Source organism: Fukomys damarensis, unplaced genomic scaffold (genome assembly GCF_012274545.1).
Source record: "Fukomys damarensis isolate Sample0158 unplaced genomic scaffold, DMR_v1.0_HiC HiC_scaffold_14, whole genome shotgun sequence".
In the NCBI taxonomy this organism is placed as follows: Eukaryota; Metazoa; Chordata; class Mammalia; order Rodentia; family Bathyergidae; genus Fukomys; species Fukomys damarensis.
In genome coordinates, this window is record NW_022900926.1 from 25,796,220 (window position 1) to 25,818,060 (window position 21,841).

At 42.5% G+C, this 21,841-nt stretch overlaps 1 protein-coding gene across 3 annotated transcripts in view; it reads right to left on the reverse strand.

Moving 5' to 3' along the window:
- Tmem181 (transmembrane protein 181) overlaps nt 1–21,841 on the reverse strand; it is a 52,596-nt gene that overhangs the window by 23,407 nt on the left and 7,348 nt on the right. For all 3 annotated transcript variants that reach the window (XM_010625236.2, XM_033763285.1, XM_010625238.3), the window contains exons 2-6: nt 18,136–18,239; nt 11,400–11,455; nt 9,647–9,737; nt 6,141–6,262; nt 2,598–2,708 (exon numbers count right to left, since the gene is read on the reverse strand). In XM_010625236.2, the coding sequence (XP_010623538.1) occupies nt 2,598–2,708; nt 6,141–6,262; nt 9,647–9,737; nt 11,400–11,455; nt 18,136–18,239 (484 nt within the window). The remainder of the gene's footprint in view (nt 1–2,597; nt 2,709–6,140; nt 6,263–9,646; nt 9,738–11,399; nt 11,456–18,135; nt 18,240–21,841) is intronic.

Sequence of the window (21,841 nt, forward strand, 5' to 3'; positions counted from 1 at the left end):
TCTTTTTTTTTTTTTTTTTTTTTTTGGTACCAGGATCAAACTCGGGTCCTTGCACTTGTGAGGCAGGCGCTGGAACCACTGAGCTAAATCTCCATTCAGGCTTTCAAACAATGCAAAAGACACTCTACAGAGCTATCTGGGGACAAAAGGAGAATAAACTTTAAGGCAGTCCTGCCTTAAAACACAGCATGCTGCCACCCCTCTCAATTTGCATGGGACTGGAAGTGAACACCAGAGAAGAATGAAGGGGCCAGGAGCCCAGGCTGTTGTTTTAACTTTATCCCCCACAGGTCATGACCTGAGAAGATAAAGGAGGAAAAGAGACAAGAACAGCTGGCTAGAGAGTCTCTCTCAAAGGTCACTCTGAGGAGCACTCAGAGAAAAACATGCTGAGATAAACCGTGAAGGCCCCAGTGCTGAGGGTGGACATTGTGCTGAAAAGGAATGAGCCAGGGAAGCTCAGGAGACATACAGGAAGGCGAGTGAAAGTGGCATTCGAGAAGTCAGGTCAAGAGCCTGGTGTGTGTGTGGAGCACAGCCAGTAAAACTGGCTGCTTCTAAGGCACAGCAGGTGAGCATTATCCCATGAGTACAGTAGAGCCCCTCACCGGCTGTCTTGCAGGAACACCACGATTTCAGTTACCCTCTGCCAACATGGTCCCAAAATATTAAGTAGAAAATTCCAGAAATAAATCATTTGTAAGTTTTAAACAATGTACTTCTCTGACCGTCAAGTGGCTCAACACTACAGGCTGTCCTGCTCTATCCCCCAGGGTATGAATTATTCCTTCACCAGTGTATCCATACTGTTCGTACATGGATACCAATACAGATGCAGATACAGATATATAGACATAATACAGATACAGAGAAAAATAAAATGCCCATCAACTGGTGAATGGACAAACAAAATGTCTACCCACACAATGAAATATTACTCAAGGAGAAAAAAGGGAATGAAGTGCAGATGCCCTAAACAATGTGGAGGAGCCTTGAGAACAGCATACTAAGTGAAAGCACTCAGTCACAAAAGACCACCTGCTCTCCAACTCCATTCACAGGAGCTGTCCAGATTGAGCCAATATCCAGAGCAACATGACTACAGGGACCATGAGGAGGTGTCCTAGTCATTTATCTCATCACTGAGACTCAACACCCAATACCCACAACCTAAAGGAGGGGAGGTTTATTTTGGTTCAGTCTGTAGAAGTTTCAGTCCATAGCTGTTTGGCTCCAAGGCAGAAGACAGCTGCACACAGCATGGCAGACAGGAAGCAATCTCTCTCTCCCCGCACCCGACCCCAGCCCCTCCCTCTGCATTTACTGTGTGGCATGTCATGAACAACACTAAGTGATGTGCATGAGTCTTTTGGGGACCAGGAGCAGAATGTTGTGGTTGATATCTATATATTCCCCCCAAATCGTCATTCACTCATACATGGGGCTTTTGAGGTAACTGTGGCATGGGAGTTTATAGCTAACATGCTATAAATCTGGTCCAAAGAGACTGGACACTGGGGGCTCGGCCCGGAAGGGCATAGCTCCCTCCCTTGCTCCTCCCCTCTCTCTGCTTCCTGTTGTACCAGAACTCTCCTCTGAGATAGCCCTCCTCTGCCATGAGCCTCTGTCATGCTGCCTTGGAGACAGCTGACTATGGACAGAAGCCTCAATAAATTGTGAGCCAAAATAAATCTCTTCTCCTTTAAGTTATGGGTGTTGGATATTGTGTCTCACTGACAAGAAAGTAACTATGACAAGAAAGAAGTGGATATCAACTAACAGGTTTCTCTAGGAGTGATGAAAACATGCTAGAATTAGACAGTATCAGCTGCACAACTATGAATTTACTAAACACTACTGAACCACACACCTTTTTTTTGTTTTTTGAGACAAGGTCTTGCTATGCAGCCCAGGCTGGCCTCCAATATTCCTGCCTCAGCCTCCTGAGTGCTAGGTTTACAGGCATGCACCATGTCTGGCTACTACATACTTTAAAGGGGTAAATTTTATGGTATTTGAATTATATCTTAAACACACTTTTTAAAAAAATCTATCCATTAGCAGTTTCATTAAATATCCACAACAGTATGAAGTAGTTATTTTACAGGTAAAATAAACAGAGACTCAACAAAGACAAACTAGTGAGCAATGGGGCCAGGATTTGAATGCAGATAATCTGTCAAACCCAAAGCCCTCATTCCTGTTCACTCTGAGGGTCACACTGATTCCAAGGGAGAAGGACAAGGAAGTAGGTTTCAGTGGACACAAGAAAGGACAATGTATCACCGCAGTGCCTTCCTCTCGCTGCAGTTCTGAAGACACTCATGAGGGCTGGCAAGGTCCTGCCTTCATAGGAGGGCTGGTATACCTCATGACCGCTCAATTACCTTCCAGCTGCGTACTACTATATTCTCTCTTAAATCTCAGCACACCCAAGTCTTTTCCAACTTCTACACTGCTTCCTTAAGCTACTCTTAGTTCTACACACTTAATAAATTAGGGTTCACCTGTCCAAAATAGCCTCAAAGGTGCTGTGATGCGTTGCAATCCGTCAACAGAGGAACCATGGAAGCCGGTGCAACTGGCTATGTACTCACCGTGAAGTTCATCTCCTTGACAGGGAGAGTCAGGTGCTCAAATCCCACAGTTACTGTGTACTGAGTATAGTTCAAGTAGCCAAGGTGAGCCACAATGATTTCTGCACATTTCTGCAAACACAAACAAGACCGAGGACTTTAAAGCAGTAAGGAGAACTCTCCCACCAACTGACCCATAAGTAACACATTTCAACAACAGATGAGGCCGTATCTTCTCCAGGAATTCAACAAAAACCCAGAAAAAGCGAGATGCCAGCCAGGAATAGTTCCTAGAAAGAAACTGTCAGGTGAATATTTGTGGAAACAAAACATATGATTTATAACAATTAGAATCATCCTATACTGGAAGACTGAAAATGGCATCACTTGCATTAAAACGTTAACTATGCACCAATACAAACCTGAAGTTTCTATAAACACACTGTGCACAAGGGCCCCACAAAGTATGACGCAGTAGATAAAATGTTGCAGCCTCACTTGTCCTCTTGCAATACTGTGACCATATTCTGCTTTCCCTTTCAGCTCATCATCCCTTACACAGACCCCTTTCTCCTTCCCCTTCCCCACAAGCAAAAGCTGTGTGAGCAGTCATGAGAGGATAATGATAATGTGCAGACTATATGTTCTGCCCAGAGGTCTTCTTAGGAATTAGGATCAGTGTTCTCTTCCTGCTCTTTGGCTGTCCCCTACAGAAGTGAAGGAGGACAGGCTCTTGCTCCAAGATGCAGATGTGCATTACACGCACGGGCCAGGGTCTGCCCCAGCCCTGCCCCATAGCCAGCACACCTTTGAACGTGGCTCCTTCCTCTCTCCATGTCACAGGATAATCCAACCACTGCTGAGAACTTCTGTGCCTTTCCAGCTGACACTGTAACTGCCCTGGCTCTGAATAGGGCAGTCAGCCCTGTCTTAGGCTTCCCAAACCCAGAATGTCTAAGGTCAGGACAAGAAAATGGACTTGAGTTTTATACAAGAAGCCTTAAAAAGATGATAGGGCAACCAGTAGAGAAGAGAGAGAGGCCTCACAGGTAATGCTTACCCAAGAGACAGGCATGAAAGCCAAAAGTGAGTGTGCAAGGCCCAGAGGAAGTGTGAAGGCCAAAAATCTCAAAACTCTTGGGCAAACTGGCAACCACAGACCTGTGCCACAGCCCGCCACACTCAGCTAGGCAGGAAAGGATGCCGTGGAAGACAGGGCTACCTGGATAACCAACCACTTGGCCCCTTCCCATTTTCCCACATCTCTGCTACTCTGTATCTCATCTGAGCTGTGGTTTTCTTTCCACCTAAGTAGTTTTTCTCATTTGAATTGGCTTCCTGAACTCTGGGCATGGGCATGTGTTTCTGCATTCCCAGAAAAACTAAATTCACCTTTCCTTCCCAATAGTCACAGGTGCAAGACCAGGGGCAGACAGCCTCAACATCAGCAAACATATTTCTGCTAGACAGAGAAGCACTTCCTGTAAGAACATGCCTCAGCTTTCAGGGGATGTTTTAATTAACAAAAAGTTACTGCTTGGGTTGAATATAATTTCACACTCAAAAAACCCTTATGAATCCCCCTCAGATTTGTGGGTCCCAAGTTCAAGCCATGGTTCTGAGGTGGGCTGCAACACCTGGTGACAGGAACTCAGCTTTCTCCCCTGCAAGGTGTAGACAACCTTACTACCTCAAGACTAACAATGTTTTCTCTTCACATAAAAAACAACATTCAAACAGAGTGGTAAATATCTCTGTAACATAAAGATTCCATGTTCTCTTAAGTCAGGATAATGGTCCTTGCAGGGTTAGGGAGAGATGAGCAGACAAATATTCCCAGGGGGCAATATAGTGCAAACTGAGGCAGGACTACCAACTGGAGCAGGAGGAAACCACAGAAATGTCAATGAGTAACAACCCAGCCAGCACCCACAGGTGCCCTGACTCTCCCTGAAGCCCCGGCAGTACACCCTAGTTTTAAAACAGGAAGTCCCACGTGCTGAGAAACCCCTCAATCAAGACAATCTGTCACACCAGCCACAGCTACAGCACTCAAGAGCTGTTCATTCTGTGCCACATGCAGACTAAGGTGGGATCTGACCCATTCTTTCCTGAGGAAAAGAGAAGGCCAGGCCAGCTGCTGGGACAGTTGTCCTTCACACATGCCACACAGGTAGGTGGGGTGCACAGATGTCTCCCACAGGTACAAACATCATCCAATGCACAAGTGAGTCACCTTGATCCTCACACCTCTCCAAATGGGGAGGTGGAGCTTAAGCCCCACTTTACAGGAGAGGATAGTACTCTCTAGAAGCTGGCTCACACCACCCAACACAGGTCACAGGAAGGAGGCAGAACAACAGGCCAGCTATTCCTGGCCTTCCCCAAACACCATCTCGACCATGACGGAACTATGGCTGCTGAGGTCAGGGAAGCCACCACTGTCACAGCTCTGCTGGAGAGGCCTACACTGTCAGCCTGGTTAGCCTTTCCAACAGCCCTACACCCTCCAGCCAGTGCAGAGAGAGGGAGCAGAGAAGGAGGCTGGGCCGTGTGCAGAGGTCCATCTCTTACTTGACAGGACAAACAGGCTAGTATCTTTACGACACAGGATGCATCATGTGGCCATGAGCTCCAGAATAAAAGAGCACAGCCTCAGATCCAGTGCCTCCGTTTACTAGCTGTTTCACCTTGAACAATGGCTTTGACCTCTCAAAGCCTGTTTCTTCTTGTATAAAATGGACTGCAATAATAGTCACTCCTCCCTGTACCTCCTGTAAGGATTAATGAGTATCCTATGGAAAATCCTCAGCATGACACCTCACACAGACTAGGTATTCACTGTCTCCAACATCCATGTCTGGTCCTCTAATCACGCACTGCCTGTGTGATGCTCTCCAAGTTCCTTGTGCTTGCCTGCTGAGTCCCGATGTGGCCTCTTTGCTGTTGCAGCAATTGAATTCTGAGTCATTAGATTCTGAACCAAACGTGGTACCAATGAATTAGAAAATAAGGGTTCATTTCCTACTCTGGATCCTCAGGTTTTCTGTTGCTTAGCCACACCCTGCACCCTGAAGTAGATGCCAAAAAAGGAGGCCACTGACTCTAAGAGGCCTGGGCACTCTGCCTCCCCAGATGGATCAGGACATTCAACGCCTGATGCAAACAAGCCCAAAGCCCCCTCTCCAATGGTCCAATGGTGGGGAGTGACCACAAAATGGAGCACATCTCATCTGAAAGGCAGCCTTTCCATGGACATATCAGGCGGTGAGTTACACGAGGAATAAAAAAAGTATGGAGTACACTCAGGGTGTGTGGCAGGGCAAGTGTGCATAAATGCATGTGTGTGTCTGGGCAAGTATATGTGCACACGTGTTCAATATAGTAAGAACCTCTAAGGGCAACAGTGTATAAAATTAGGTGAGTCTTCTGTGTTGTCTTTGCCATGACTCAATTTTTCTTTCTTAAGAACATTTTGAAGCTTCTGAATGGGTTCTGCCTTCAACTCTGCAGAAGCAGGTCTGTATTGGTGTACACAGCCATGGAATCATCAAATACACTCACCCCCGCACATGTGAGGGTCCTTGTCCGATTGTGAATCTTGTTATGAATGTACATCATAGTTCCATCTTGAGCCACGCCATTGACTTTAACAGTCATGGGAAAGCTTGTCTGAATGGAAGTTTCTACAAAAGAAAGAAATTCAGTATCATCATTCAGGCCCAAACACGACAAAGGTGCCTGCCAGGCTCTGCCATGTCATCGGGGCCAGAACACACAGGTGCCCAGGAGCATTCTGAGGCCGCATTACCCTCTGCTATTTGAAAACCATATTTTCCAGGCAAAGGAAGCCCTTCCATTAGACATTCTACTCCCAATTTATAAGTGAGAGGGCCTGGGCCAAAACCACCATTTCAGAGCTATAACTCATTTCATAAGGGTGAATACTTCATGGCTAATGAAATTACAGTACATTCTTAATTTCCCACAGAAATCTTTTATTTTACTTATGCCAAAACATTTTTATTTTTCTGATTATACCTTATTTTTCAAATTATATTCTATATAACATTCACAATAGCATCAATAAAATTTAAATATGTAGGAATTAACCTACAGAAGTGGAAGATCTCTACAGTGAAAATTACATCACTTTGAAAAAGATCAAAGAGGACATCAGAAAATAGAAGATATCCTATGTTCCTGGATAGGCAGAACCACTACAGTCAAAACAAATAATTTTAAAACTCATATATAGATTTAACACAATCACAATCAAAATACCAACAGCATTTCCCACAGATCTTGAGAAAAAAATTCTAAAATTCACATGAAACCAGAAGAGACCCAGAAAACCAAAAGCAATCCTGGGTAATAAAAGCAAAGCAGAAGCATCACAATCCCAGATCTAAAGTTACGCTACAAAGCTACAGTGATAAAAACAGCATGGTACTGGCACAAAAACAGACATGTGGATCAACAGACTGGAATGGACGATGCAGAAACAACTCAGCACATTCAGCTATTTAATCTTCGACAAAGGGGCCTGAAACAAACACTGGAGGAAAGATGGCCTGTTTAATAAATGGTGCTGGGAAAACTGGATGTCCACATGCAAAAAGTTGAGTCCAGACTATTTCTCAACATGTAAGAAATCAAAATAAAAGTGCATCAAAGATCTAAATGTCAGAATAAAAACAAACACTGGAAGATAAAACAGGTAAGTAAACTCTTACAGGCATGGGTGTAGGCAAAGATATTCTGGACAGAAGCCCAGTGGCACAAAAAACAATACTTAGAGTCAACAAATGGGTACATATTAAATTTAAAAACTTCTGCACAGCAAAGGAAACAACCAACACAGTAAAGGGACAAAAGAGTGGGGAAAAAATGTTGCTAGCTATTACTCAGGCTGAGGACTAAAATCTAAAGAACTCAAAAAAATTACACCCATCAAAATAAAAGACCAGATTGAAAAATAAGCAACCAAAGAACAGACACTTCTCAGAAGTACAAATGGCCAATAAATACATGAAGAAATGTTCAACATTGCTGGTTATTAGATAAATGCAAATTAAAACAACACTGAGATTCCATCTTACTTTAGAAAGTATGGTATCAAGAAATTAAATAATAACAAATTCAGGCAAAGCTGTGGGAAGAAAAAGGGCTCTTCTATATGGTTGGTGGAGATGTAAACTAGTACAACCACTGTGGATATTAGCATGGACAAGCCACAAAAACTAAAATAGAAATCCCATTTAACCCATGTGTGTGCACACGTGCTCAGCTGCTGTTCACCTTCTATTTATCCTCCTAAAAGAATTAAAGTTATCATATTACAGTGATCCATGCACATCCATGTGTATAGCAGCACAATTCATAATAGCTAAATCTTGGAAATGGCCTACACACCCATCAATAGATGAATGGATAAAGGAAATGTGATACTTATACACAATGGAGTAGTACTCTGCCATACAGAATGATAAACTTGAGGCATATGTAGGTAAATGGATGCATCTTGAAACCGTAATGTTAAGAGAAATAAATCAGACACATGAGCTTAAATATTGCTTGGTTTCTCTTATATGAGAAACCCAAAATATAAATAAAGAGCAAAATAAAGGAGAGATAATAGGAAATAGGTAGATCTTTTTCAATAGGGAACAGGAACAAGAGATGAAAGGAAGGGGAAGGAAAGGGAGGAAAAGGAGATAGAAAAAACAAAACAGAATTGAAGCCAAAAAAGAAACAAATAGAGCTTTTGCAAAATGAAAGAGGACCAAGAGTTGGAAAGAGTGGGGAGGGAAAGGAAGAGTAGGGAACAAAAAAAATTAAGAAATATTATGTATGCTGCCAGCTGCCTCATAAGAGCAAGGTCCCGAGTTCAATTCCCGGTTTATATATATATATATTTTTTTTTTTTTTAATTACATTACATGTGCCAATTCTCCAAGATGAATGTAATCATTATATACTGCAAACATGTATTAATACAATCTTTAAAATAGTAATTATATTCTCATAAAAAAATTAGAGAACAAAAAATATAAAAATGGCACTAAGCATTTACAATTCTACCACCTAGATATAACTGTAACAATATTTTTGTGTATACCCTTGTAGGCCATTTTCTAAACTCACAAATACATAATGACAAAAATTTATTTCTGCGATTTAAAATATTACCAAAAAGAGATACTTTTTTGGAATATGCATTGTTTCTACTTCATTTACTATAATCATAAGGTTATCCTTTTAAATTCTTTCTAAGTCAGTACACCTCACAGAAAATAACTGGCTGGCCACCTTCTCAGTTCTCCCAAAGACGATGCAAAACTAGCACCATTTTAGTGAGTGTCATTTTAGCAACACATCATAAATACTGGATGCCTTAGGTCAGGTTTCTCAACCCTGGCACTAGTGACATCCGGGGCTAGATAATTCCCTGCTGTAGGCATCTGTGCTGTGCACAGCAAAATGTTTAGTGGCATCCTTGGCTTCTGCCCATCAGTTGCCAGTAATACTCTTTCTTCCCCAGCTATGACCACGAAATTGTATGCAGACACCGCCAAGTGTCCCTGGGGCGCAGAATCATTACCTCAGGCATTGGGACTTAATTCCCTCCCAGATGGTCACTGAGCAGGCTGTCTGGTGGTCTACAGAGATGTGTCATAACTATATCTCCTACTGGGAGACATTTAAGGGACTCTAACATGTAGCTGTTATAAATAATAATGAATATCATTATATACTTATCTTTCAGTACTCATCCAAATACCTCAAAGTCCTTTCAACCTCTTAAATACAAGCTTAAGCAGGGTGGGATGTCAGACACCTGTAATCCCAGCACTCTAGGAGGCTGAGGTAGGAAGATTACAAATTCAAATCCAGTCTGGGCATTGCAGCAAGTCTTTGTCTCAAATAAAAATAAATAAATAAATAAATAGTCTGGGGATGTAGCTCAGTGCGAAGGCATTGGTTTCAATTTCCAGTACTACACAATACACACACACACACACAGAATCTGTACTAGAAGAATCACCCCCAAATGTCAGGCCACATACCTTCTGATTGCTCCAATTCGACAACACATGTCAGCCATAGTTGCTGATTATACGTAGACAGCGGATTTGAACGTATTTGGATTGGCTTTAGCTGAAAAGAAAAGTAATCCATGTGACCTTTTCATTGAATCTAGCAATCTTAACCTACAAAATTTACATTTAGCAAAAAAGCAGGAGCATTAGCTCTGAAACAAAAACATAGTTTCCATTTGACAATGTAGCAAAATGCTGCGTTCCAGAAGGACCAACTAACTCCCAGCTGCTATTAATTTCTGTCTCATCAAAACCTGAAAGCAGGTGGTTTCTACCACCTGGAGCCTTGACACAATATGCCTACTCAAAGACCAAGAAAAAGGCAAAATAAAATGGAGAAAAAAATGAAAAGAGCAGAATGAGAGACACATAATAACAAAAGACACCAAAGGAATGCTTTTATATTCACAAGATAAAGTGTCTCAATAATGATTTCTTTACTGTCAATAGGCCAGACATGTCACTGTTTTAAGTCTATTATTTTTAGCTTTACTAAAGTTTCAGTGTCCCGAAGAGAAGAATTAGAGAAGGCAGTGTTGACAGTTATTTTTCTGCAGTATCCTTTGAAACACTTCCTACTGGTCTCTGGAGGCAAGTCAGTTCATGACACTGCTGCTATGCTCAGGGTCAAAGAGAAGCTTACACCCTGAGAGAAAGAAATTATAGAAGACCAACTACTGTACAGGAACTCTGTGGTGGCCACTCTCCAAATCAAACCATCTGCTCAAGAGTTAAAGAAATTAAAGGAATGCAAAGAAAATGTGAAGACAGGCTAAACAGAGGGCTTTTTCAAACCAGCAGTAGCAAAAAGAAGATTCAAAAGCTTTAAGTTTCAGGACTTTTTACTTTGCCTTTTCAAAACAAATGTAAAGACATACCTAGCAGAGGTTGCAGAACAGAGAGAGGGAGGGGATTTAGGGTCAAATAATGAGATTTAAACTATACATATTATGGCACCATAAAAGTGCAGGACAACTGTATCCAGTTTATAGATAAGAATTACATTTGACATAGAAAAATAAAAGGGTTAGTTGTTGGGGCTCTCTCAAATTAATATTTATTGAGGAAAATCTAAATTCTCCAACTCTGTTTTTCTCTTAAAATGTTAAAGAATCAAGGCACATTTTTGTTTTTTTTTTTTTTCAAGGCGCATTTTTAAGGGGCATTAGGAAGATTCATTTAAACTGAGTTCATGCAAAGAATACCAAATAATCCTTAAAGAGAACTGTTACTGATGAGAAAATGTCACAGAACAGGACCTGAGTTGGATAAATGTGATAAGAAAGGTGCAGATACCTAAGTAATCATTGTTAAAACTTATAAACTAACAGTATTTAGAGACATGAAGAATCTGGATGAGTTAATCATCCTTTGGAAGTAATTACTGTTCCCTAAGGGGTAACACACCCATATGTCCCAAGTACTTGGGTATTACAGCAGAAAAGGTAATTTTAGCAAAAAAGAACCCAGATGCCAGTAGCTGACAGTGAATAAAAAATATGCATACAGGCCTTAATGTGTGGCTCAGAGATAAAGCACTTGTCTAGCATGCACAAGACCCTAGGTTCAATCCCCAGCACCAAAAACGGAATGGGGTATTGCTTGAGACACAAGTCACAGGCAAAGGCAGTCTATCCTCAAGACCCTTGAAGCAGGACCATTTCCTAGTGACCTGAAATTTATAATGTCCCACCAACTCCCATCGTATGCCCAGCCTTACCTTTTTGCTATTATTAAGTGAAAAATTTGCTGCAGAAGTCTGGATCACTTTGGGTCCTAAAGTGTAAAAAAGAAGAGAAGGAAAAAAAGCAGTTATGTCTATATCATAATTTATTGATTTTAATTTTCAAATGCCAAGGAAGACTCATACATTATGCAGACGTGGTCTTACTTGCCTGGTCATTCTTTAGAGACCGCATAAATATAGGTAAAACACGCACAGACACAGAATAGCCACTGTACTGTGCACCACGACTGCACTGCCTGGTCAAGGTGGTCTGGGATTTCCACATTGGACTCTCTCTAGTGCTCTCAATGAGGGCTCTCCCTTTAGTGCATGGCCCCAAGAGAGTATTTACTGCACAGATATCCACTACATAGTTTGTGAAGTATAAAGAATTGTTCTAAACAATTACACATTTATGTATTTATCTAATAATCCAGTCTTCCAAAAACATTTTATTAAATAATGGAATATAACAAAGCACAATGTATCCTAATATAAGCATCTAAGAATAACTTTTTTTCCTGATTGAAGTAACACATATAGAAGATTCACAAATTTTTTTCCCAATTTTATTTATCATGGTAAAATATAACAATAAAACTACCCTTTTTTTTTTTTAAAGACAAGATCTTGCTTTGTAGTTCAGGCTGGCCTTTAACTATGTATCCCAGATGGACCCTGAACTCACGGTGACCCTCCTGCCTCAGCCTCCTTTAAGTGCTGGGATTAAAGGAGTGTGATACCACACCCAGCCCATTTTAACAAATTTTAAGTGTACAATTCAGAAGTATTAAGTGCATTCATAGTGTGCAACGGTCACCACTGTCCATCTCCATAATTCGCTTCATCTTGTAAAACGAAAACTCTATTCCTGTTAAAATAGTAACTCCTTATGTGACCTCCCCTTCGCTCCTTGCAATTACCATCATACTTTCTATGATTTGGACTTCTCAGCATAGTTCATGTAAATAGAATCACACAGCATTTGTCTTTTTGTGACTGGCTTATATCACTTTGTATAATGTCCTCAAGATTCATTCACTTTGTAGCATGTATATAAATTTCCTTATGAAGGCTTAATAATATTCCATTTTGCCTATCCATTCATCTGTCAGTGGATAGTTAAACTGATTTTTTTAAAGTATTGTCAATAATGCTGCTGTGAGCATGAGTGTACAAGACCCTACCTTCAATTCTTTTGAATGCATACCTAGAAGTAGAACTGTAGAGCCATTTGGTGCTACTCGCAAAGAATATTCTTTTCTACCACTTCACTGCAACTTATCTGTGTCTTTGGATCTGAAGTAAATTTTTCTGTGAAGAAAATGTACTCTAGATCATGTTTTTTAAAATCCATTCTGATTTCTGACTGCAAAGTTTGATCCTTTACATTTAAAGTAAGTAGAGATTAGGAAGGGCTTATTCTGTCACTTTGTTTTCTGTATGCCTTGGTTTATATGCATTTGTGTTCTACATGCCTCATACCTTTTCTGTTCCTTATTTAACATCTAAAAGTATAACATTCTAATTTGAATTTACACTGGCTTTATATCAGTAACATCCAAAAACTGCTCCTTGCTGAGACTAGAGGTTCCATTTGACCCAGGCATCCCTCTGCTGGCTATCTTTCCAAAACAATTAAAAGAATCATATCACAGAGAAGTATGTGCACCCATGTTTATAGCAGCACAGTTTGTAATAGCTAAAACTTGGAAACAGCCCATCTGCCCAAGAGTTGAAAACTGGTTAAAGAAGATGTGGTTTTTCTATAAAGTGGAATATTACTCAGCCATAAAGAATGAGAAATTAGATTCATTCATAGGAAAATGGATACATATTGAGGATACACTCCTAAGTGAAACAAATAAATCACTCATGTCAATACTGAATAGTTTCTCTGGTGTGAATAAACTATAATAGTACATAAGATCCTAATGATATAATAGACTATGTGAAATAGGAAGAAAGGGGCTAAAGGTGTAGGGAAAGTGGGAAGGGTAGGGGAACGCTAACAGGGAAAAGAAAAAAATATGAGAAAATGAAAAAATAGAAATGAAGTGTTTGTAAAGGGGGAGGGGAGGAGGGGTGATGGGAGGGCAGGGACAAGGGGAAAAAATGAGAACCAAGACCTGTCATGTAAAGGTACAAGTTCCCAGTAATGAATGTATACCTAAAATGTACCAATAAACTCAATGAGGAAAAACAAACCTGCTCATTTAACAGCTCTGTCACCATATCTTTCAACTGTTAATGTCACACTGTGATGACTTATGTGTAAATACATTTATATAAAAAACATAAAATAATTTTACTGTATTAATCTCTTAAATTATGTAAAATATATACAAATCAAAAATAATATTAATACTTAGGGTTTTTTAATAGAGTGTTAGTCTGTTAAATCATGTAGGAAACAAATAATTGAACACTATTGTTAGGATAACATGAGCTTTTATAATTATCCAGTTACCTTCACTGAAATTATTGGGTTTCAAATCACTGCCTAGTGTCTCAGATCTCCCTTTTAGCAATCATATAGGGCAGGTGCAGTGGTAACTCCCTCAACTTTAGTTTATCTGGGAAAGTCTTAGTTTCTCTCTTTTTTTTTTCAGTACTGGGGATTGAATTTAGGACCTTGCACTGGGCAAGGCAGGTGTGGCGCCACTGAGCTAAATCCCCTGCCCTCTCCATCACTTTTAAAGGACAGTTTCCTCAGAGATAGGACTCTTGACTGGCCACTCTTTGAGCGGTCCGGATATAACAGACCACTGCCTTCTGGCCTCCAGTTTCTCAAGAGGTTTCTACTAATAGCCATACTGAACAGCTCTTGTATGTGATGAGTCAGTCACTCTTGCTATTTTCAGGATCCTTTTTGTTTTGGCTTCATATAGTTAGATTACAATGTATCTAAATGTGGGACCCTCGGAGTTCAACTCACTTTGAGCTTGATGAGCTTGTTGGATGTTTATATTCTCATCTTTCATCAAATTTGGGGATTTTCATCTATAATTTCTTCAAATATTCTCTGCCCTTTTCCCTCTCTTCTCCTTCTGAGAGTCCAACAATGTATATGTTGGTCCACTTGATGATGTCTCAAAGGCCCTTCAGCTCTGTCTTCAGCTATTTTACCTTTCAACTCCAGAATTTCTTTTTGTGTTTTTTTTAAGGTTTTTTTAACGCTTTGTTTTTTTTTTTAATCATGTCTATGCATTGTTTTCCTGAGTTTGTCCACATCTTCCTTCAGTTGTTTCAGCATCATTAAGACAGTTGTCTTAGTCTTTGTCTAACAGATCTGCCATGTACCTTAGGGATTCTAGTGTTTTGGTTTGGTTTGGTTTGGTTTGCTGTGTGATTTGCTGTGCTGTTGTTGCTGAAAACTGGACACTTAGATCTAAAAAATGTGGCATTCCTAAAAATCAGATTCTCCCCCTGCCCCAAGGTTTTCTGCTTGGTGGATATGAGGTATAAATTTAATGTCTTCTCAGGTCCCTCCTGAACCTCTGTCTTTCTTTGGACAGATGTAGCACCTTCCTAATTTCTCCTGCACATGTAACTGTTTTTGAATCTCTTAGTTTTTAACATCGCTGCTGAGGCAGGAGTGCGAGAGGTAATAAATGAAGGAATGAAGGAGACTGGGAGAGAACCACTAGCTCTTTAAATTCCTTGGAAATCACTTTCAGGCTTGTAACATTGAAGGGTGGGGACGACAACAAATGCCCAACCTTGTTCTATCTCTGATCAGAAGCAGCGATTAATGATCAGGGCACAGATCCTCAGTGGTAGGAAAACGGTCATTTCTGCCCACACTGGCTCCCACAAGTTCTATATAGGTGGGAGACAGGTACCTGCTACTGTATTAAAAGCTACATTGTCTGAAACAAACCATAATTTAAAACCCAAACCCTCCCCTGGAAATTACAAGACTTTAATAGACTCCAGAGTTCCAAAATAGTTACATTCATTCTGACTCTATTGTCTAGGTGGGCAGTCAGATTCCTTCCAACTCCATTATTCTCCCAGAATCCTCCCTATGATTAACAGATTAGTATTATTCTCATAATTCCTCAGAGCTTTGGCCTTTAAAGTAGTACTAAAGGGAAACAACTGTTAATCTGACGTTAAAGTATAACTGGATTTGTTCTAAAGCATATCTTTCTTAAATTGTGATGCCAATTCTGTGGACTACCTCAGTGGCCACCCCAGCCTACAACCAACAATCTTCCATCTGAACACAAGGTGTATGGCATGTGAACCCCAAGCAGCACTGTGACATGTCTCTGGAAAGCACTCGGGAACACTGAGAAGATGTCTCCATGTAGGAAAGAGGCCTGTACCCACAATGAGATTTTTTAAACAGTTTCACAATCTGAAGACTCCTAACCCAGTAAGTAAGGCAGCCTGGCTCCCTGGAAAGAAGTAAGAAATGGCAATCAGAACTTGGACCCTATCGTAGCTAACTAGGCTTTCTGCATCTCATTATCCTTAAGCAAAATGAAGGTGACTAATCCAATGGTCTCTAAAGTACTCTTGACTCTAATATAATAACAACCTTGCCATATAAAGCATTAGGAAGAGAGTACTTGTGATAAGTGTCTACATGACTGGGCCACAGGGGGCCTTGCTTTAAGTTTAACATCATTCTGTCTGTGAGGAATTTCCCTATGAATTCCATATGCCAACTGAATAAGGAAAATGTCTGTCCAAGTGTACGTGGGCCTCATCAAATTTGCTGAAGTCCTAATCAGAACAAAAAGGTCAGGAGAGTGTTTTTTCCCTCTGCTTGGGTCCTGTCTTCGAGCTGGAACATCAGTCTTCTCCTGCTTTTGGACTCAGATTTGACTGGGACTTACACCATCAGCTATCCTGGTTCTCAGGCCTTCAGACTCAACTGTACTGTACCACCTGCACTCTGGGCTCTCCAGCTTGCTGACTCTGACCCTGGGACTTCTCAGCCTCTGTATATGTGAGCCAGTCCTTACAACAGAGGGAGACAGAGACAGAGACATTCCCCTGAGAACCCACAATATTCTGTGAGATGAAGGAAAGTGATGCGGAAGCCCTGACATTTTTACTGTATCAGCCTTAGAGTAAGTGGAGAACGCTGGATATAATCAGGGATATCTGAGATAACATGGCTTAAGGAAACGAAAGCTGAGGTCCCTCTGAGAGTGGAGACCTAACCTACCAATCTGAAAGTGAGTAAGATAATGTTACGCTCTGATTCAGTCTTTACACTTTGGTCACAATAGGAAGGAAAAGAGAAGGTGGCTGCTGCTGCTGCTGTTGTTATTGCCACCATCATCATCTCAGCTTCACTGTCACCATTACCATGAAGTAAGTGACCAAAAATGGCCACTCTCTCCCCTCAGCCTCCCAGACCCTGCACCAACCCAAATTTCAGTTTAGGTAAGAAAACAGCCTTTTGAAGCACAGGTGTTTGTGAGACAGGTTAAGTCTCAATGTCATTCACACCTTGGTGTTCACTGCATCAATCAAATAAGCAGCTACCAGAAATCATGCTCAATGAATAAAGGTAAAATTTTACTTAAAATGAAAAGAGAGAAGAATGCCACTGTGGGGTAGGCCTATAATTTCAGCTACTTGGAAGGAAGGCTGAGGCAAGATAATCATAAGTTCAAAGCAAGAACTTGGCTCAAAATAAAAAAGGACTGGGGATAGAACTCAGTGAGACAGTGTTCCTGGGTTCCTGGATTCGAGCCTCAGTACAACAGGGAGGGGAGAGAAAAGAAGGAAAAGGTGGGGGGAGAGGAAGGGAGGGTGGGAGAAAAGGAGAGGAGAGAGAGAAAGAGGAGTGAGAGAGAAAGAGAGGAGGAGGAAGGGGAGGGGAGGAAAGAAAGAAAGAGAGGGAGGGAGGGAGGCAGGCAAGGCAAGGCAGGAGGGAGGGAGGTGGAGAGAGAGAGAGTGAGAGAGAGAGAGAGAAAGTAGGTAGGTAGGTAGGTAGGTAGGTATAGATACTCTCCAACATGTGTCAGGCTCCTGTTGCCCACCCTCTGGACGGGACTGAGACCCAGGTTTCTGGGAACCTTGTAAAACCAGAAAGCCACTTGGGTCTGTGATTCTGTGTTTCTGTCTGTGGGGAAGGAGGGTGGCCAACCTAAAGCATTGCAAAGGCATGTTTGAGCCAAAATCATCATGGTACATACAGCTCTTCCCTTCATACAACCTGCCATGAAGCAGCAATGTGCCCTAAAGGCAAGGGTGAAGGCACATCTGCAGGCTTCCAGCTGGAACCACCATGCTGCTGCCCAGCCATCTTCATGGGGCCCTGCCAGGGGGTCAGGATACCACCAGAACACCCTCCTGGCCCCTTGCTCCACCTGTACCCCATGCCCATAGCTATTACCCTCAGTTTTATTCACTGCATCAAGACTTCAGTGCAGTCTACCTATCCATCAGGGAGTAGATTCTGGATTCCACAGGGCACAACAGACTAGAAATGTTTGCTTGGCCAATAAAAAGTTGGAGACCAAGGCTGCCGTGCTGCCAAGCAGGTGCGGCCTCTGGTTGCTGGGCAGGACAAGGCCAGGGATACTGGGCCTGCTCACTGAGGTGAAGGGGCCCCATCTGCCCAGTGGCTCAGGTAGAAGGGCTCATCTCCCTCCACACTGGACCACAGGGGAAACAAGGAGGCATGTGGGGCTGGCTGAGAAGCAACACACCCAAGGGGCTATGAATAATAAAATGATAAGTGCTTAAAAACTGAACTTACCTCTGATCCCAACGAAGACAGTCAGGCCAAAACAGATGAAGAAGACCACGAATACAAGGACAAAGTGGCGCTTGGAGAGCGTGTAGAGCCTCATGGGCGCCAGCCTGGGGAGTGGAAGCCAGGGGGTGAAGGAGACACACAGGGTCCACAGAAGAACATCTTCACAACCCCCACACTCCCTGCCCAGGCCTCACCTCCCCACCCTAAGCCCTCATCTCAAAAGTGGACCCACTTCAAAACCAGCTGACCTACTATGACAAAACAGTCTCAAGGACCCAGGTATCAGAGCCACATGAGCCAGGCTCTGAGGAGAGCCGCGTCCCTCACATGAGACTTTCCCTTGGCAGGGCCCGTCTTGGTGAAAAACAGCCTGGCCGCCCAAGCCTACTTTTGATACCCAGCAAGTATGGCCACCAAGGAAACCCATTCAGAGGAGGAAGTCTAAGAAACTTAGTCAGAAGAAAATGCAGGGGTGTGGGTAGGAATCACTCCTCTCTCAGAACCCCGTGTATAAGGGCAAGCAAACAAAAATTTGTAGAGGGCAGATGACAAATGCCTGTGGCTTGTGCATTATAGGTGCCTGGCTCTGCCTTCCAAAGTAGCCAAAGGCCCAACATAAAAAACATGATCATGTCTGTGCTCCTATTAACTTCATTTATGGAAAGAGATGCAGGCGGGGCTTGACTGACTAGCTCCTACCCTGAACTCAAAGGGGTGGTAGCTTCCACACCAAGTAACTGAGCCCGGCTGTGGCCTTCCTTTCTTGTCTGTGTGCTACAGTTCCATAGCTCTCTGGCTGGGACTGAGAGCAGCAGAAAGACTTGATTCTTGCAATCAGAGACAGGCGTGGCCTGAAACCCAGGGAAAGGTTGCTGACTCTTATGTATACGTACACACTCTCCCTTACACACCCAAGACTCAGGTGCTGGGCAGGAAGCCAGCCACCAGGACCGTCTGAGGGCAAAGGTGAAGCCCAGGAGCCACTGTGGCTCTGACGTGGCCCTGCTGAAACCAAAGGACCATTGTGAGCAGCCAGTGCACGCACACACTGCCCAACAGACTTCCAGACCAGTGTCAATGGGCTCATTGGATGATGGGCCCAGGGAAGGCTCGAAGGTTTCTCTGGGACCTGAGTCCAAACACTGACCCACAAGTGACCCTTCCTAGCATGAGAAGAGAAGCTAGTGCTATAGGTGGCCTCATCCCAACTTGGAATGGGCACTGAGGGCTCCTGGTATTAGAGCTAGAAATGTCCTCCAGGACAAAGCCCAATCAATCCTCTCAATTCACAAAAAAGGAAAACGAGGTATGGAGACAACAGAGCTGCTCAAGGTGTCACAGGTCTGGCCCTTGGCAGCATCTGTCACTCTCCTGGAGGGGGCTCTGGGAAACAGGACTGAGCTCTGCTAATATCCTTTTGGGAAGCCCCGTGGAACCAGCATGTCCTGTGTCCCTTCTTGTAACCCAGGTGTCAAGTCTATTACTCAGCTCTTTGCACAGTGTGTTTAATACACAGAGTGTTTTGTTTTGTTTTTTTGAGACAGGGTCTCACTGTGTAGTTGAGACTGACCTAGAACTCACTATGTAGCCCAGGCTGGTCTCGAACTCACAGTGATCCTCCTGCCTCAGCCTCCTGAGTGCTGGGATTACAGGCGTGCACCACCATGCCCGGCCAGAGTGTTTCATTTATTAATTTATTCATTTGTTTGTTTTATTTGGTACCAGGGATCGAACTCGGGTCCTTGTGCTTGCAAGGTAGGCGGTGGAACCACTGAGCTAAATCCCCGGCCCCAGAGTGTTTTAATAGGCAAGATTTCTAGGCAACTGCACAGGGTATTTTGATATTGAAAAACACACAAAACTAAAATAACTGGATGGTGGGGAAATGCAAATGGAGTTTAGTAAATAGTATGGCACTGATGCTGACATGATGCTGTTTTTAATCAATGCTGACATCAGGGGAAGCTGGGGAAAGGAGTACAGTGCTACTCTTCTGTGAATCTAAAATTGCTGGGAGAAATTACACAGAGGCACTCATGAGCTTTGCCATTATACCACCCTTGGGGGAATCTGACCCTGTACTCATTCAACTGTCCCAGGACTGAGCAACAGCCCCCAAGCAGAGGCCAAAAGGAAAGATTTGGAAGCAGAGAAAAGCAGAGTAAGAATCACTAAAAACTTTGATTTCTAAAGCACATTATTGACACCCTAAAAGCACAGCTACTTGGCAGATGGGAAGGAAGGCTGAAGAGACATTAAGAAAGGGCACTGCAGCACAGGCAAATGTGGCACTGTACAGACCAACCAGGCTATGTCACCTTGCCCTGCGGAAGCCTCAATGGAACCCTCCCTTTCCCTTCCTTAAAACTTCCACTGAGACTCAATTTATAAGAAAATCATTGGTACGGCAACTCAAAGGAAAAAAGACCCAGAGAAAGCAAACTGATCCCTCAGCTTAAAAAATGAAACCCACAGGGTTTTGCTGGCTGGAAAGGATGGGCAAGAGGCCCTGCTTCCTGCAGTCTTTATGTCCTGACAAACAGCAAACTTTTCAGGGAGGCTGGGCCCATAACCCCCAGTCCATGGGAGTACCTCAGGTCAGATGACATCCAGACAGAATGGCACTGTGGGGCAACACCTTCCCCTCTTTGGTCCTGTCTGCTCCCAGCTTCCTATCTAAGAGCTTTGAACCAGATGGGTATGGTGGCTGATGCTTGTAATCCCAGCACTCTTGGAGGCTGAGGAAGAAGAATCACAACTTTTTGATCCCAGCCTGGGTAACTTCATGACTTCGTGGGACCCTGACTCAAAATTAAAAAATAAAAGTACAGGGAGAACCTGGGGATGTAGCTCAGTGTGAAGGCCCTGAGTTCAATTCCCAGTATCACAATGAATGAATGAAGGAGTGAATGAATGCTGTGAACCAAAAACTGAGCAACTTCTGACTTTGATTAACCTGTTTCAGATATAAGTTGAAAATTGTTGCTCAGACTCAAAACAACACTTTGAGATACCAGAGTAAAGACAGCTGGGTCAAATGGAACCTCTAGTTTCAGTGTTTTGAGGAATTTCCATACCGACTGCCACCCTGGCTGCACCAATTTACACTCCCACCAAGAGTGAGGAAGGGGTCCTCTTTCCCCACAGCCTCACCAGCATTTGTTATTGGTTGATTTCTTGATGACAGCCCTTCTTGGGAGTGACACAGAATCTCAGTGTTGTTTTAATTTGCATTTCTTGGAAGACTTTTTTGAGCACTTTTTCATGTATCTGTTCTACTTCATCTGAGAAGTGTCTATTCATCTCAGATGCCCATTTTTGGACTGCGTCTTTAAATTTGAGGATCTGATTTTGAGTTATGTCTATATATGAGTCTATATATTAGTCTTTTGCCTTAGGTATAGCTGGTAAACATTTTTTTCCTGAATTAAAAGCATCATATAACAGCAATTTATGCATATCCATGTTTATAGCAGCACAATTTGTAATAGCTAATCTCAGAAACATCCCAGATGCCCATCATCAGAGGATAAAGAAAATGTGGTTTTCACACTAAGGAATAAGGGTTAAGAGTAGAATCCCTGGTACAATCCATGGGAGTAGAATTCAAATTAAGCAAGAAGAGAAACAAGAACTAAAGGTGAAAGAGAAAGTTCAGTTTACAGTTGGGGCAAATAAAGGAAGCATATCTCAAAAAAAAAAAAAA